The sequence below is a fragment of the Leopardus geoffroyi genome, chromosome C1 (genome assembly GCF_018350155.1).
Source record: "Leopardus geoffroyi isolate Oge1 chromosome C1, O.geoffroyi_Oge1_pat1.0, whole genome shotgun sequence".
Classification (NCBI taxonomy): domain Eukaryota; kingdom Metazoa; phylum Chordata; class Mammalia; order Carnivora; family Felidae; genus Leopardus; species Leopardus geoffroyi.
Window position 1 is genome coordinate 390723 of NC_059328.1, and position 15296 is coordinate 406018.

General features: G+C 65.3%; 1 protein-coding gene across 5 annotated transcripts; it reads right to left on the reverse strand.

Moving 5' to 3' along the window:
* Window positions 1-24: 24 nt before the first annotated feature.
* On the reverse strand, window positions 25-15296 carry ACAP3 (ArfGAP with coiled-coil, ankyrin repeat and PH domains 3). 5 transcript variants are annotated; one of them, XM_045475215.1, is made up of 25 exons: window positions 14899-14937; window positions 11199-11256; window positions 10951-11000; window positions 10408-10527; window positions 10143-10196; window positions 8947-9005; window positions 8023-8206; window positions 7505-7549; window positions 7277-7372; window positions 7118-7192; window positions 6419-6430; window positions 5698-5810; window positions 5558-5609; window positions 5210-5310; window positions 5021-5132; window positions 4524-4732; window positions 4374-4443; window positions 4143-4237; window positions 3855-4057; window positions 3602-3709; window positions 2420-2518; window positions 2100-2320; window positions 1820-1929; window positions 1592-1702; window positions 25-1471 (listed from the first exon to the last, which is right to left on the reverse strand). In XM_045475215.1, the coding sequence occupies exons 4-25, from the start codon at window positions 10504-10506 to the stop codon at window positions 1324-1326; spliced, it is 2376 nt and encodes a 791-aa protein (XP_045331171.1). In that variant the 5' UTR covers window positions 10507-10527; window positions 10951-11000; window positions 11199-11256; window positions 14899-14937; the 3' UTR covers window positions 25-1323. The 5 variants fall into 5 exon arrangements, with proteins under 5 accessions (XP_045331171.1, XP_045331170.1, XP_045331167.1 ...); XM_045475214.1 differs by lacking the exon at window positions 10951-11000 and having other exon boundaries at window positions 3602-3706; window positions 14899-15296; XM_045475211.1 differs by lacking the exon at window positions 10951-11000 and having other exon boundaries at window positions 14899-15296.

The following is a 15296-nucleotide window of genomic DNA, read 5'->3' on the forward strand; positions in this document are numbered from 1 at the left end:
GGGTGAGCCAGTGACAGGCAGGGGTGCAAGCAGCAGTTTATTAACTATGATCTGGAGCAGGGGGCGGGTCCTGCCGGCCCAAGGCCCTGATGCAGGTGGTGGGGTGGGAGGTAGGGGCAGAGCTCAAGCAGGGAGAAAGGAGGGAGTTAATTCTGCTCTGTAGGGGTCACGGCCAACAGGCAAGGGAGATGGGGGGGCGCTTAGTCAGCACCCGCCTTGCCTCCAATGGAGCCTCCCTGGACAGTGTTTGCATAGTGACCAGCCAACTGGCCTTGGCCTGACCAAGGATGTAAGTTGGGGAGAGGCCCAGCCACTGCCCCAGGGCTCCAGGAAAGGGGAAGGCAGAGCGAACACCTTGGTGGGCCCTGGGGAGTGAGCTGAGGGACCCCTGGGCCCATCCAAGGGCCCAGCTAGAGGAGCGAGGCAGGTGAGGGGCAGAACAGAGCTGCAGGAGCCCCCCCCCCTCCCCCCACCCCCCCCCCCAGCAGCAGGCAGAGCCGGGCCCATCCAGGTGGCCCTCAAGAGTCCACAGAGAAAAGACACAAGACAAAGTGAGAAAGAGATCGTTGTAGAAAATCCGCTCGGTCTGTGACAAAGAATGTCGGATGCAGGGGCGGAAAGTGCCAAAGTCCTTTATGCACCGGCTCTGGGCCAAGCGCCCCTGGAGGAGGCAGAGACAGGTCTCGGGCTGCCCAGGACTGGGGCCTGTGTGGCCAGCCACATGGCCTCGGGACGCCCGCGTCCAGCCAGGGCTGAGGCCCCAGGCCACAGCCCGCCCACCCACCCCCCCCCCTCCCCCCCAGCACCCGAGAAGCCCAGCCTGGATGCCGGTCACTAAGTGAGGTACACGGGTTGATTCCCTGGATGGGCTGTCCCCGTCTGCCCTTGAAAGGCGCTGGTGGCCAGCCACCAGCCCCAAGGCCTAGCAGAGGGGCTCTGGGGGTGTGTAGGAGGGACCCAACTAGCAGGTCAGTGTTCCATGGCAGTAAAGGTGGGGGCACGAGGTGACACCGGCCCCAGAGCGGGGGAGGGAGGGTGGTTCTGAGGGGCACAAGGTGACGCGGGGCCTTGAGAGTGGTTTGTGACATGAGCGACCCGGGCTCCCGAGGAAGGGGCCACCCGAAGACGGAGGGTCCCCGGGGGCGGCGAGGGGCATCAGATGATGCAGCACCTCCCAGGGGAAAACGTGGGGCTTCAGAAGACTCCGTGCCGGGGTCCCTCTCACGGCCCTGGGGGCCGGGCAGCTCCCGGGAGGGCAGAGCAGGCAGCTGGGGCTCCGGGAAGTGGCCGGGGCGTCCCGGGCAGGGCAGGGGCCTGGCCGCCCTAGCTCTCCTCCAGGTGGAGGCTGATGAACTCCTGGATGCACCTGCGGTACTGGAGCTCCGTGGGGCTGCTGCCCGCCAGGGGGCCCGGCTGGCCCGGGGGCGCCTCCGCCTCGCGCATCTCCTCGGCCATGCGGGCCAGCCGGAGCCTGGGGGAGGCGCGGCGTGAGGTGTGGCGGAGGGGCGGGGAGGGCGAGAGCGGGGCGCGCTCCTTCCCCCAGAGCCCCCAGCCTTCGCGCCCCACCCCCGACGGCCCCGTCAGCGCTCACAAAGTGACGATGTCCGCGTTTGCCTCCTGGATCGCGATGCTCAGTGGGTCCTGCTGCTTGTGGTCCAAGGCGTGCTGGTCGGCCCCCCGCTTCAAGAACAGGCAGACCTGACTGAAGAAGGGTGGCGGGGACGGGTCGGGGCTGGCCAGGGGCGGGAGGAGGTGGCCCCAGCCCCCCCCCCCCCCCCCCCCCGTCCCTGGGCGGGCAGGAGGGGCGCCAGAGACTCACCCCGTGCGTCCCAGGAGTGTGGCGTGGTGCAGCGGCGCCCTGCCCCGGCTGTCTCTTTGGTTCACGTCTGCTCCGTTTTGCAGAAGGAATTCACAGACAATCAAGGAGCCCTGGGGAGCCGAGTAGAGGTCAGGTTAAGCTGAGGAAATGGCTCCTCTCTGGTCTTGGGGGGGGGCGGGGGGGGGGGGCGCGGGCACAAGGGGCCCTTGTGTGGGCGCCAGAAGAAAGCGGGCTCTGAAGGTGCACCTGTGCCCTGTGCCACCCCCCGGCGCCTGCTCACCCCCAGCACAGCCTGCACCAAAGGCGTCTTGCCCTCGTCCTCCGCGTCGGCCCAGTTGACCTCTGCCCCGTGCGCCAGCGCCATGGCCAGCGCTCGGAGGTCTCGGGTTCGCGCCGCTCGGTGCGCCAGTAGACCGGGGTGCAGCTCGCGCACGTCCGCCAGGCCCCAGGCCTCTGCTTCTCCATCCGCCTCCCCGCTGGACTCCTCCGACTCTGCACCCTCTACGGGGAGAGGTGCTGCGGTCAGGGGCTGTGACCAGGCCGGGGGTGGGGCTGGGGAGGGCCGGGGCAGGGATGGGGGGGGAGGGGGGGCACACCCACCCTCCTCAGTGACGCTGTCCACAACAGAGCCTCCGCCAAAGGCTAGAACGTCAGAGCTGCCATCAGAGCTGCCTCCTAAGCCGCTGTCGCTGCTCAGACCTGCGGGGTCCGGGGACAGAGGGGGTCCTTAGAGCTCCTGACTCCTGCTGGAGCCCTGCGGGAAGGCTGGAAGCCCCATCCATCCTCCAGGGACAGGATCTGCTGCCACGAGGGGAGGGGAGCCCTGCCTAGGATGGGGGGTGGGGAGGGGAGAAAACCAAGGAAGGGCTCAAAGGAGCCAAAGTAACCGCATCAGAGAGCACAACTCCAGGGGAAGCCACCCCCCACCCCCCAGCAGGTCAGCCCTGGCGGGATGGATGGGCGGAAGCACGACCATGCACAGAGGATATTCAGCCCTGTCTGTGCTGAGTGCACCCTGGGAGGTCACTGTGCAGCAAGGGGTCTTGGCCAAGCCCTGGGACACCCCCACCTCCTTTCCCCCTCCCCCACTATGCTGAGTGAAATCTCAGCTGGCTTACCCAAGGGCAGCCCCAGGCTTAGGAATGGTGAGGCAGCGCCCTCTGCCGCCTGAGGGCACGCCCTTGTCACCCCCAGCACCCCTGTCTGTTCTTGGCCTGGGTACACGCCTTCTGCCTACACAAGTGCTCCAGACCACTGGGTGCTGATAAATCGTTAACAGGAAGCCCTTGGCGGGAAACCCTGCTTGTAGCATGTGGCCCCCAACTCCAAGAGGGGCTGGGAAGGGTGCACAGTTCTCTCACGGGCTGGCTCCAGCACACAGCTGTCCAGGCCCCCAGCATGCACACGCGCGCGCGCGCGCACACACGTACCCATATGCCTATGCGCACATCCAGCCACACGCCCACATACACTCCAACGTGCGCACCGCGCACACAATTCATACACATCACTCTCGAGGATCAGGACCTCGGTCTCCAAGTCAGTGGCCAAGTAACCCCAGACCCTTGAGATGCTATCTCAGCCTTATCCCTGCTTGACCCCTAAATTCTCCCCAGCCCCAGCCCAGTCCTGCCTGCAAAAAACGCCTGTCCCTCTGGTCTCCGAGCACATAGCTAAGGCTGTCCACACTCATCCACCTCAAGATGAGCATGCCTGGCCCTGCTCTGCGGGCCTCACTGAGGGGAGTCGGGTGACACGGGCCAGGGCCCTCACGGCACTTACTCCGTGGACCGGCTGCAGCAGCCCCAGCATCGAAGTAGGAGAAGAGGGAGTCCAGCTCATCCGGGCAGAAGAGAGAGTCCCTCCGGAACTTGCGCTCCACAGCACCTGCTGCGGGGAGGCGGGGAGACTGAGACCCAAGGCGAGGTAGGGTGCCCCAGTCATGCTGGTAGTCCCTGCCTCCCTCCTCCTCCCTGCCGGAGCCCGTCCCCGGCTCTGCGTGGGCACGTGAGCTAAGGGAGCAGCCTGCTGGCACCTGAGGACAGAGCAGCCACAGAGGGCAGGATGGGCTCCAGCCGGACCTTGCGGCGGGCAGCAGGGACCCGGGGGGAGCTGTGGTGGCGCTGGCACTTTTGCGCCCTCCAGGGCCGGGGGACGTCCCGGGTTGGTGCCGACGGTGGCTTCCGCAGGAACTTCTTTTCCACATACTTGTCCTTGATCCAGGCCTCCTTGTCCTGCCTGCACCAGGGATGGCCGTGAGGCTGCACCGCGTGGGTGGGGGCTGCCCGGGCCCCGGCTAGGCTGCCCCCCCCCCCAACCTCACCTAGGGCTGCTGGCTGTGGGCTTCCTGCCACCTGGCCCCTCACACTGAGCCTCGTAGATCTGGTTCACGGTGCTGTTTCCAAGCTCACACATCAGCTAGCAGGAGAAGGGGTGTGCAGCCTCAGCCCCAGGTCATGCCCCTCCTTCTCACCCCCACCCCCAGGCTTGCAGACCCGGCTCCTGCCGCAGCCACCACCCCCTGCCAACGGTCTGAGATGGCCTCCGTACATACCTTCAGCAGCTCTGGCTCCCATGAGTCCAGGGTCAGGGACCGCACCTTGGAGCAGTGGACACCCAGGCTCCTGGGAGGTGAGGAGGCAGGGGTGAGTCAGGGCGTGGCTCTACCCCAGCACCTCAGCCCCAGCCCACCCAGTGGGCGCACCTGTGGATGCCGGAGCACTCGATGCAGAGCAGCACCCCCAGGTTGATGCTGGCCCAGCGGGGATCCGGCTGGCCACAGTCCCCACACTGGCTATTGCCAGCCACGTTCTGCACACGCTGCAGCACGCTCTCGCCCTTGACGCTGCGCTCCCGCGAGTCCGTAGCAGAGTCGATGCTGCTCGTGGACGGAGACGCCGTGCGGTCCAGCCTCTGGGGATGGTGTGAGGGGCCACTCAGCCTCGATCACCCCGGTGGGCCCCCTCGCCCCCCCCCCCCCCACCCAGAGATGCCGGCACAGGCTAGGACGCCTGAAGCGTAAGCCTGCGTGTCCGTGTGTGCACGCATACTCACACGCACGTACACACGACGCGCACACCTACGTGTGCATGAGCACGTGCTCACACTCCCATGCACGCTTGCATGCGGCCTGCAGGGGCTGCCTCTCTGCAGCACGCAGGCACGTGTGCACACACGTGGAGGGTCCCGAGAGGGCCGCACCTCACTGTAGCAGCTGTCCGGGCTCTCCCGGTAGGCAGAGGCGATGCTGGCCTGCACAGCTTGAACCCAGGCCTGCCGCAGCTTCTCTGAGTCGGCCTGCAGCATGCAGCTCCTAGGGGAAGGGGACCATCAGGCCGGGCGGGCGGAAGGGCTCCCTCCCTCACCCCGCCCCGGGTTGGGCCTCCTCACTTGGTGGGTGACACGACCTCAAAACAGAACCTCCGTTCGATGTCCTCACATGGCTTCACGGAGCACAGACGGAGGTCATCCACCACCACGGTGAGCACGTCCTGCGGGCAGCACCACCGGGGCCCTTGCGCTCAGCACGCAGGCCTGGCCCTGCGCTGACCACCCATTTATCGCTCCATTTTAGAGACGCAGACCATCTGAGACCGAGGTGGTCTCTGCCCTCGGGCGGCCCATTCAGGCTCAGTGTCCTCAACCCTGTGCGACCCCCGCCGCCCAGCCCGCACCGGGGGTCCAGGCGGGGAGGGGCCCGGCTGTCCCTGACCCAGCCCCAGCAGCCCTGAAGCGCACCTTGAGTTTCTTCTGGTAGACCAGCTGGCTGTTCTGGATGGAGAACCAGCGCCTGGGCAGGTGGATGGGCCAGGAGGGGGTCAGGCAGGGCCAGCCCCCTGTCTAACCCCGCAGACCCCCTGAGCAGGCCCCTCCCTCACCGGTTCCACGTCTTGAAGGCATTACTGGCCCTCTTGAAGAGGTAGCCCTCCATCACCACACCGCTGGGCGCGTCCACATCAAACTCCACTTTGGGCTCATCGTAGGAGAAGTCCTGGGGGTGGTTGGAGCCCAGCCCCCAGTGAGTGCCCGGCCTGGCTGCGAGGACACTGCTGCCCTGCCAGGCTCCCCCAGAGCCAACGCTGAGGTGGGGCACTCCTCTGACCCCAGCACGGGCCTTCACCCCGAAACCCCACTGAGGGCAGACGCTTCACACTACAGCTCAGGGCCCCAACCCACACCCCCAGCCTTGTGGGGCCAGCAGGCTCTGGGATCAGGAAGGAAGCTTCCTGCCCCCATCCTGAGTCCCCCATTCACGTTGCCAGCTGGGCCTGCTCCAGCCAGCCTGACAGAGAGCTCCATTCACAGAGACTGAGGAGACACTGGGCGTTGTCCTGTGTGTCCGGCGGCAGGAGAGGAGGCCCGGCCACCTGCTCCCCTGGCTGAGTGGGGGCAGAAAGGGACAGCTGCTGCTGTTCCCGCGGGGGATGCAGTCCAGCTCAGCCCAAGTCCCCGCTGGTGCCAGCCGCCGCCGCGCGCTCGCAGCAAAGTGAGGTGTCCTTGGTGCTGAAGCTCTGCGGGGCGGGGGAGGGCAGAGGCCCCGCCCTGCCTGCTCAACTGCTCCCCCCCCCCCATTCCCTCCCCCAGGGCACTCCCACTCACCTGCAGCAGCGTCTGAGGGGGCCAGGAGCAGGAGGGGATGCAAAGAGGGAGAGAGAGCCGATGAGTGGGCTCCCAGTGGTCTGGGAACAGTCACTCCTACCTGCAGCCCACCTCTACCCTGGGGCCGTCTGGGCAAGAGCCAGCAACTGAGGCCTCAGAGACCACCACTGGCCTCAAAGGAAGGAAACCCCGGGTCCCCGCTCTAGCCCCAGCCCCGGCATCTGGAACCCGGATGGGCTGGCTCCCCTGCCCACCCAGGCCTGGCCTCTAAGTGACCCCTAAGTGACCGATGCCCCTTCTACTCTGCCGTTTGAGGCTCCTAAGAATGGAGACCTCTCTGGAGAGAGTGGGCAGCTCAGTCGGCTCAGTCGTTAAGCATCCGACTTCAGCTCAGGTCATGATCTCACGGGTTCGTGAGTTCAAGCCCTGTGTCAGGTTCTGTGCTGGCAGCTCGGAGCCTGGAGCCTGCCTCAGATGCTGTGTCTCCCTCTCTCTGACCCTCCCCCACTCGTGCTCTGTCTCTATCTCTCAAAAATAAATAAACGTTAAAAAAAATTAAAAAAAAAAAAAAAACCAGAGACCTCTCCTTCTGAGCACACATTTGTAAGCGAAGCAGCGTGGGCAGGCCTGGGGGAGAGGGGTACTGGCTTCTTGGGGTCCCCCTTCCATGCACGGAGGTCAGGGGGTGCAGGGCCTCACCCGCTGCTGGATGGCGGCATGCTTTCGCTCCATCTCACGCTTTTCCACTGCCGAGTCGATCACCAGCTGGTCTAGCTGTGGGGGAGGGGCACCAGGGAGGGGCATGAACATTCCTCCTGAGACCCGGGTCTCGGGTCTCGCCCCACCCCGCGGGCTCACCTCGGCTGCCAGCTTCTTCATGTAGGGGTCCAGCTGATGCAGCAGGCTATAGCCCTGCTGGAAGAAGCTGTGCTGGGCGTGCATGAAGGACAGCATCTGTAGGCAGGGGCGGGGGGGCACGGGTGGGACCAGGCCCCCAGGGGCCCCGCAGGTGCACTCACATCCCCTGCACCTCACAGCCTGTACTCAAGGCCAATGCCCCCCCACCCCTACCAACCAGACACTCACAGAATCCAAGATCTCAAACTTCTTCTTGGCCTGGAGTACGTTGATCTGCCAGGGGAGGGGTGAACGGGTGAAGGGTGTCAGGGACGAGGCAGCCCATGCACTGTCCCTTACCGCAGAGTCCTCTCAGGCTTGCTTGTGCTTCCCCGAGACCCCCAGCTCATCTTCAGCTCCCTGCACTTGTGCCAGCCTCACCCTCCCACGGTCAAGGAGTCCCTCCCCACGTCAGGACCGTGGGTTCCTCCCACGGGCAAAGCCAGAAATTCTCACACCTGCTCCCGGGCCTTCCAAGGCCCCCTCCGCAAGATCTTCAAGGCCTCAGCCCCACCCCTGTCCCCGGCCCACCCTTCCCTGGGCACCCCGCCACCCTGTCCCTTCCCAAGATCTGGCATCTCGGGTTTTCTGGAGGCAGAGGGGCCCCTCCGAGCAACAGCTCTGTCTGTCTGTCTGTCTGTCTGTCGGAATACAGAGCAGCCTCCACCCCTTTCCAGGCCACAACTGCTCTGTGCCCAGCCGCTGACCTGGAGCACGTAGTCTAGTGCCAGGTGACGGAAACACTTCCGGGTGAGGGTCAAGGCACCTGTGGCCTCCTCCACCTCGTGGGGCCGGTGCCGTGGGGCCTGGGCGTTCCTCACGAGGGACAGCTCCATGTCCTCCCGAACTTTGTCAAACTGTTTCTTGGTCTCCTTGAATTTCCGCACGTCCCTGAGGGCCAGCAGGTGTCAGGCCGGGGTCTTGGGAGGGGTGCGTGTAGGATCTGCCACGTCCATGAAATGCTCTCCCTCTACTTGTGCCCACTCTGTGCCCCCAGGCAGGGCCTCCCTTCCCCACCTGCCTGACCCAGCACCCCACCCCCCAGCTACGGCTCTCCTCCTCCTCCTCCTCCTTCTCTCCCCTCCCCTATTCTCCTCCTCCTCTTCCTCCTCTCCCACCAGGGCCCCTCCCATGATCCAGGGCCTCCCCCTGCCCTTTACCACCTCGCTCCCAGGACCCGTCCAGCCTAGGGAGACCCTCTGCCTCACCCTGGACCCCAGACTCGAACTCAGATTCAATTCTACATCTTCGCCTGGGGGTGCCACAGGCACCCCAACTGCACATGAGGCGTAGAGGTCAGGCCTCAGTGCAGCCCCCACCCCTCCCACAACCTTAATGCCTCCTATAGCCCACCCTCACTCCTTGCCCGAGGCCCTCCTGGCTACCCTGTGTGCACCTTGACCCCTCACCCTGCCCTCCAGGCACTGTTTCCTTGACCCCAGGCCTGTCCTACCTCCAAGCCCTGGCTCCTGCCGAGTCCCCCACCCACAGTCTTGAAGGCAGGCCCCAGGATCCCCCCTCCCAACCAGGCGTAGCCGTATCTGCTCCCTGTGCTACCACAGGTGCCACCACCAGCCCCTCCCAGGGCCAGCAGAGGCCAGGCCTCCCACAGGGCTCTGGGGGCCACTCACTCTTTGACGAAGTTGTGCAGTTGCTGCCGCACAGACCTCTGGGCCTGGTCAAACAGGATCTGTGGGCCAAGGTGGGGGCGGTGGGGTTAGGGCTCCAGGGACCAAGCCCCTGTCACTGCAGATGAGGACCAGGGAAAGCCCCGCCCAGCCCTGCTTGGGCTCCAGCTGTTTGCCCCCCCCCCCCCCCCAGAGCCAGCCTCCCAGGGTCCAGGGGACTGGGCGTGGCCCCAGGCCTGGGTCGATGCCCAGAGGCCACAGCTGTGCCCACCTGCCCATCTCCCCCACTGGGCTCTCAGCCAGACTAGAGACCAGAGCACCACCCCATGCCAACTCAGGGCAGGCATACACAAGACACGGCCTCCCGGCCCTGGGAGGCCACCTCAAGGATGGCCAGGCCTACAGGAGAAAGAACAGGATTAGAGCCCAGAGCTTCCAAGGGACTCGACCTAGGAACAGGTCAGGGGTCCCTACAGCGCTGACCAGACCCATAGTCAGATCCCTCCCAACATGGGAGGAGGGCTGGGCCCTAAATGGGAACAGACAGACTGACAGACAGTGCAGAATGAGCTATCCTGAGCTGGTTTATTTCTAAACTTCCCCTGCGGGGGTGGGGCTCCTTGTTTAGTCTGGGATCTGGTTCCCAAGCCAGGGTCTGACCACCCACATGTGCCTTGGGCCCTATTCTGTGTGTCCCGTGCTGGGGGCTCTGAGGGGCTTGAGGTCACCAGACCCAGCCTGGGTAGCAGTGAGATTGGCAGTTAACCAGGGGACGTGGGGTCAGCCTAGGAGATACTTCTGCCGCCTGGCCACAGACCCCTGCTCAACTGGGGGACCCTGGACCAGCCTCTGAGACCCCATTGCCCTCAGGCCTCGACTATGCTGCCACCTCCTCCCACCCCCAGGATCCAAATAACCTCCCCACTGCCTGGCCCTCACCTGGGACACGGCAGAGCACCTCAGTGATGTTCCCCCCACCCCCACAGATTGGAAGAATAGGAACGTGGCTTCCCAGCAGCCCGCCAGCTCAGCTCCCTCTGAGCCAGCTGACAGCCGTTCCAGGCTGGGCGGGGCCTGCGGGGAGCCGGCGGTGGGGGGGGGGGGGGGCGGGGGGTGGAGGGGGCGCCTGGGATGGGAAGCCAGAGGGATGTGCCCTTGGACAGGCCCCCATACATCACCGCACTGTGGCCGGGGCTTACCATGTGGTAGTTGACCATCTCCTGCAGGCTGTCTCCAAACCTCTGCAGACATTCCTAGGGGGAGGCGGGGTAGGGGAGACCCCTTGCTCAGATGAGACAGCTGTGTTCCCAGGGTGGCTGGCACCCCCTCACCCACAGGTATCCGAGCCGCCCACCCCTGCGGCCCAGCACAGATGCCCACCTGCTCCCAGGGCCTGGGCATAGTCAAGGGGCTGCCTGCCTGTGCCACCCCTGTCTAGAGGTCAGAGATCAGCCGCCCCCTCACCGAGATGACGGTGTCGCCCTGGCACTGCTGGGACAGGTCTCGAACACCACTCACGAAGAGCCTGTTGGTCGTGACGTAGGCCTTGCCAGCCTCGATCATGCCACTGCACAGCTTGACCAGCTACGGATGACGGAAGGAGCCACATTCTCATGGCCTGCAAGGGGCGGCCCTCGCCTCCTCCAAGAGATCAGGCCACAGGCGGGAGTCCCCCAGGGCCCATCAGGGCCCGGGACGCAGCCGTGTGAGCCAGCCCTCCCTGTGACCCACCTGGAGCCGGGAGGGCAGCAAGGTGGCGGGTGGGTCTTGGCTCCAGAGCAGAAGGCTGGAGCAGGACAGCGAAGCCCAGACTGGGGAACCCAGGGCCCAGGTGGGCATGTGGTCCTAGCCAGGGGGCTGGCAGGACCAGCCAGTGAGGGTGCTCAGGGATGCTACCCCTCCCTCCTCCCTCTTCTCCTCCCCTGCCCCTGCCCTCGGGCCCCCAACCCAGCCACTCAATAGCACCCTCCCCACCCCTCGCCCAAAAGATGGCAGCGGGGGACTCACCAAGGCCTACCCCCTCTTGACAGGAGACACACGTGTGCCGCACACGCCCCCTGGGACAGGTATGATAGGTAGGGTACAGCCGGGGAGAACGAGGCACAAACCCAGAGGGAGGGGCCAAGCCCTGATCACACACGCACACATGCACACACACTCATACACGAGCCTGTGTGTGAGCCAGGTCAGGGCCAGGCACGGGGGCAGAGAGAGCAGCCCAGGACCCTCCATTCACCCCCGGGCCCCGCCTTCACCTTGTCTAGTTTTGCCTCGATCTCCACCACGTCTGTTTCCACCTCGTCAATAGTAGCCCTGCAACAGGAACACAGGTGGCTGCGGGCCCGCCAAGCCACAGCGCCCCCAGCCCCACGCACCTCTCTGTGAGGGTCTGCAGTGAGAAGGGGCCCCTCGGCTTAGGCCACCCGCTCCCCTCAGCCCACTCGCTGTCCTACGCTCCTCAGACATGCAGGAAATAGAAGCTGGCAAAGGCCGATGCCCCCTGGGCAGAGGGTGTGGGACTGGGACCCAGGTCCAGCTGACTCCAGAGCCGCCCAGCACCCACCACCACTCCCATCAGAGAGAGGCCCAGTCGGCTATGATGGCAGCTGGCTGCTGTGGCCCCAGGGAGAGAAGGTCATCAAGTCCCTGAGGACAGAAAGAGGGGCTGCTGGTCACCCTCCTGGCCCGGCCACTCCAGGGCTGAATGGACCCCAGATCCCACCTAGGTCTTATGGAGCCTGGGGCCAGCCAGTCTCAGGGCCCGTAAGCATGGGCCAGCTAGCTGCTCCCTCCGGTCCCGGCAGATTATGTGACCCCGGAATAACTGTTGGACGGGTGCCCCCTGACTCCTCCAACCTCAGAATACCAAACAGCACAGTCTGCTCAAAGGGAGTGGTGGGTCAGGCCTCAGAGGAGCCCACTCCCACCGGGACAGCCTTACAATGGGGCTGCCTCAGGGAGGGAAGAGTTAACGAATGACATCACCAGAGAAGCCACAGACGGGAGAATCCCCGGAAGGCAAGGCAGATGGATCTGGCACGTGACCCCCTCCCCGTGTTCTGGGAACAGGAAACAGGGAAAGAGGGCCAGGATCCTGGCGCCCCCCCCAACCCACTCAGCTGGTGAACTGGGCCCATCTGGCCTCCAGGGGATGAAGGACAACGGGGAATCAGGGCCGGGGCTGACAACAGGGACAGAGGTGAGAGGCAGAGCTCCAGGGACAGGTCTTAGGTCAGGGTCAGGCAGAGCAAAGGCCATCCGGGTCTAGTGGCCCCCCCCACCCCCCCGCTGCCCTCATGGCCAGCCGGGGCGGGGGGGGGGGGGGGGGCGTTGTGTTCCAGTGTTTCCCAGTCCCTCACATGCCTACAATTTGGAGTTGTGGGGAGGGTGCCAGGCAGCCCCAGCCAGCGACTTTGGAAGTTCCCCACCGCACTCACTCCCTGGCAGGACACGGGTGCCTCTCTGAGCGCCATCCCTTCCAGTGGGGCTAAGGGGACTCTGAGTTCCAGAGAAGGTACGAGACACGCACCAGGAGTGGATGCTGCAGCAGGAACCCTGGCTGCCCCAACTGTCCTGAGCCGCTGCACAGAGAGCTGCTGCCCTTGGGCAAGGCCGGTGGAGGGTGGGGGGGGTCCCCCACAAGGGTGGGGCTGCACCAGATGCTGATGAGTGTGCTCAAGGGAGTCAGGTGGGTGCTCAGCAGAGAGCAAAGCACCAGCACCCTGTCCTGGGAGCCCTGGCCCCCAAGGACCCGAGACCTCCTTTCCTGTCCACCCCCCCCTCCAGGATTTCTTCAGCAGCTTGTATGACAAGGAGGAGGGTGAGGCAGGCTCTCCCACCAAAGCCATGACTCAGCGCCTGAAGCCCCACCCAGGGGAGGGGGCACTAAGAACTAGGGGGCTGCGCCTCCAGGCCTGTCTGGAAGAGTCTGGACTCTCCCACGTGCATCCCAAGGCTGTGGGGCTCTCCTGAGGCCAAGAGCACGTAGGCAGGGTCCTTCTTCCCAGGTCTGAAGCCACCTGGCCTCACATCACTGGCCACAGCCTCCCACCCAGCCCCACTCTGGCTCATCTCAGGCCTGCCACCGGAAGTCCCTGTGGGGGAGGAGACAGCGGACCCCCAAGAGAACCTCAACGCCCTGTTAAATCACAGCCCAACCGCCAAACCAACACGGTGTAGCTTCTTCTAGGATCCAAGGTTCAGATGAATCTCCTCAGCCCCCCTCCCAGGCCCAGCTGGGCACTTTCCAGGGGTAGCCCCTCCCTGCCAGAGGAAGCATGGCAAAACCCAGGCAGCCACTGCACCCACTGTGAGCCACAGTGGTGGCAGACCAAGCTAGTGGGAGGGAAGGCCAGGAGGTGAATGGGATGCCAGCGCCCCCAGTCCGACAAGGCAAGGTGGGCCTGGACCCCTCCACTCCGGGGGAGAAGGACCATGAGGTTTCTGAGCAAGCGGGGAGGGTGAGGCTAGCGTGCCTCAGCCAGGACCAAGACCCTGGCTATGTCTCCCCCTATGGCCTGGGTCCTGGAGGGCAGTGGGTGGTGGTGGGGGCCCACGACTGTAGGTGCCTGAGCTGCTCACACCCCCTCCCTCAACCAGTCAGCAACAGAAGATGGGTGAACGCAGAGGATCCCCCCAGCCCCTCTGCCTGGGGCCCCTTCCTGGACCAACCCCTGACTCCTCATCCGTAGCCTCCCCAAGCCTTTGTGACTCTCTGTCCCTGTGTGATGGTTGTGCAAGGGACCCAGGGGGAAGAGCACCAGGGCTGAGGCTCACCAGTCCGTCCACACACAGGTCCTCATGCCAGCACACCCAAGACCCAGCAGGCACACACACGCAAGACCAAGGACACATGTACACAGAAGCATGGTAGAAACACTCACGTGCAATCAAATGTGCATGCAGGCAGTGACACAGAGTACACACACACACACACACACTCAAATATGTATACACGATACACACAGATGTACAGATACATATACCTACTGTCAGAATACACCTGTGTTTAGTGCCAGAACTCATATGTGCACGATAAACACATAGTACGTGTATACATCCGTGTACATATCCACGCAGAGAGGTTACAAAGTGACATGTGCACACGCACTCACGCAGGCACGCACCTATCCCTGGTCTGCCTGTACACATCAAACATGCCAGCCCAGGGGTGCGGCCCACCCACACATTCACGTCCAGGATCTGGCACCTCAAGGGAGGGTCCAGAGGAGCAGAGCTCACGCATATGCACCAGAACACAAGCATATGCACCTGCCACACAGAGGGTGCTTCGTGGTGCATGTGGGTGAGCCCACCTGCACTACCAGGAAGGACTAAACAGACAAGCCCAGGGCTGGGTACAGGGCAGGACCCCCACCCGAAAATCCCACCCCGTCTGCTCAGCCCAGGGCCCACACCTCCAGGCCCCTAGGTCACCCCTGCCAAGCAGCCAGCCCTAGACTGAAGCGTGGCTCCTGCTGCCTGACCCCCATGCACTGCTTTGGGCACACGGACCAAGACACATTCCAGGGACTGACGCTCCTGGCACCCAGGCCACCCCGGCCAGAGAAGGACCGCAGGGCCAGGAGGACCTCAGCCCCGTGCAGGTGGCCAGCTCGATGGTGCAGACACAAAGCGGGGGTGGACACTCCCACGGAAAGGTGGCTGTACCGGCGGCCACCCCACCCCCACGCGCGCACTCTCCGCGCGAGGTGACCGGCACAAGGGGCATCTTTTGTTCAAGGCCTTTGGGCCCGGGGCTGCGGGCTTTGTCCGAGGAGGGGTCCTCCAGCTCCCGCGCCCCCCCCCCCACCCCCGGCTCCCGTGCCCCGGCTCAAAGGCGGCAACGACGCCCCCCCCCCCGCCCCGTGCGCCCACCCACGGCGACCCCGGGTGCCCCGAGGGGGCGGCGACCCCCGCCGACCACAAAGGGCCGCGCCGCCCCTGGGGGCGCACCTGAAGCGCGGCGAGTCCTTGATGCACTCCTCGAACTCCACCGTCATGGCTGCGGCGGTGCGCGGCGCTCACTGACACGAGGACCGCTGAGCCCCGAGCGGCATCCCCGGCCGGCCCGCTCGCTCCTCCGTCAGCCGGCCCGCCCGCGCCGCGCTCGGCGCCCGCCCGCCCCGGAATGAGGCCGCCGCGCCGCCGCCCCGCCCCGCCTGTCACCGCCGGGGAATGTCGCCAAAGTCCGCCGCCCGCGCGCGCCGCCGGCTGTCACGGCTGGGGAGCGTCGCCAATGTTCGCCGCCCGCGCTCGCCTCCCGCTGTCACTGCCGGGGAGCGTCGCCAAACTCCCCTCCCTGCGGCCACGGCCACGCCTGGCTCCGGCCCGGACGCCCCGTCGTCCTGCCG

What these genes read in the sequence shown, in the direction of transcription:
- ACAP3 (XM_045475210.1), bottom strand. Translation starts at nt 10,782, where the DNA reads ATGCCCACCTGGGCCCTGGGTTCCCCAGTCTGGGCTTCGCTGTCCTGC. An exon ending in TGCTGCAGCCGGTCCACGGA is followed by an intron (nt 2,519 to 3,601) that starts GTAAGTGCCGTG and finishes CGGACCCCGCAG; the next exon opens with GTCTGAGCAGCGACAGCGGC. An exon ending in ACACTCCTGGGACGCACGGG is followed by an intron (nt 1,703 to 1,819) that starts GTGAGTCTCTGG and finishes ACCCTTCTTCAG; the next exon opens with TCAGGTCTGCCTGTTCTTGA.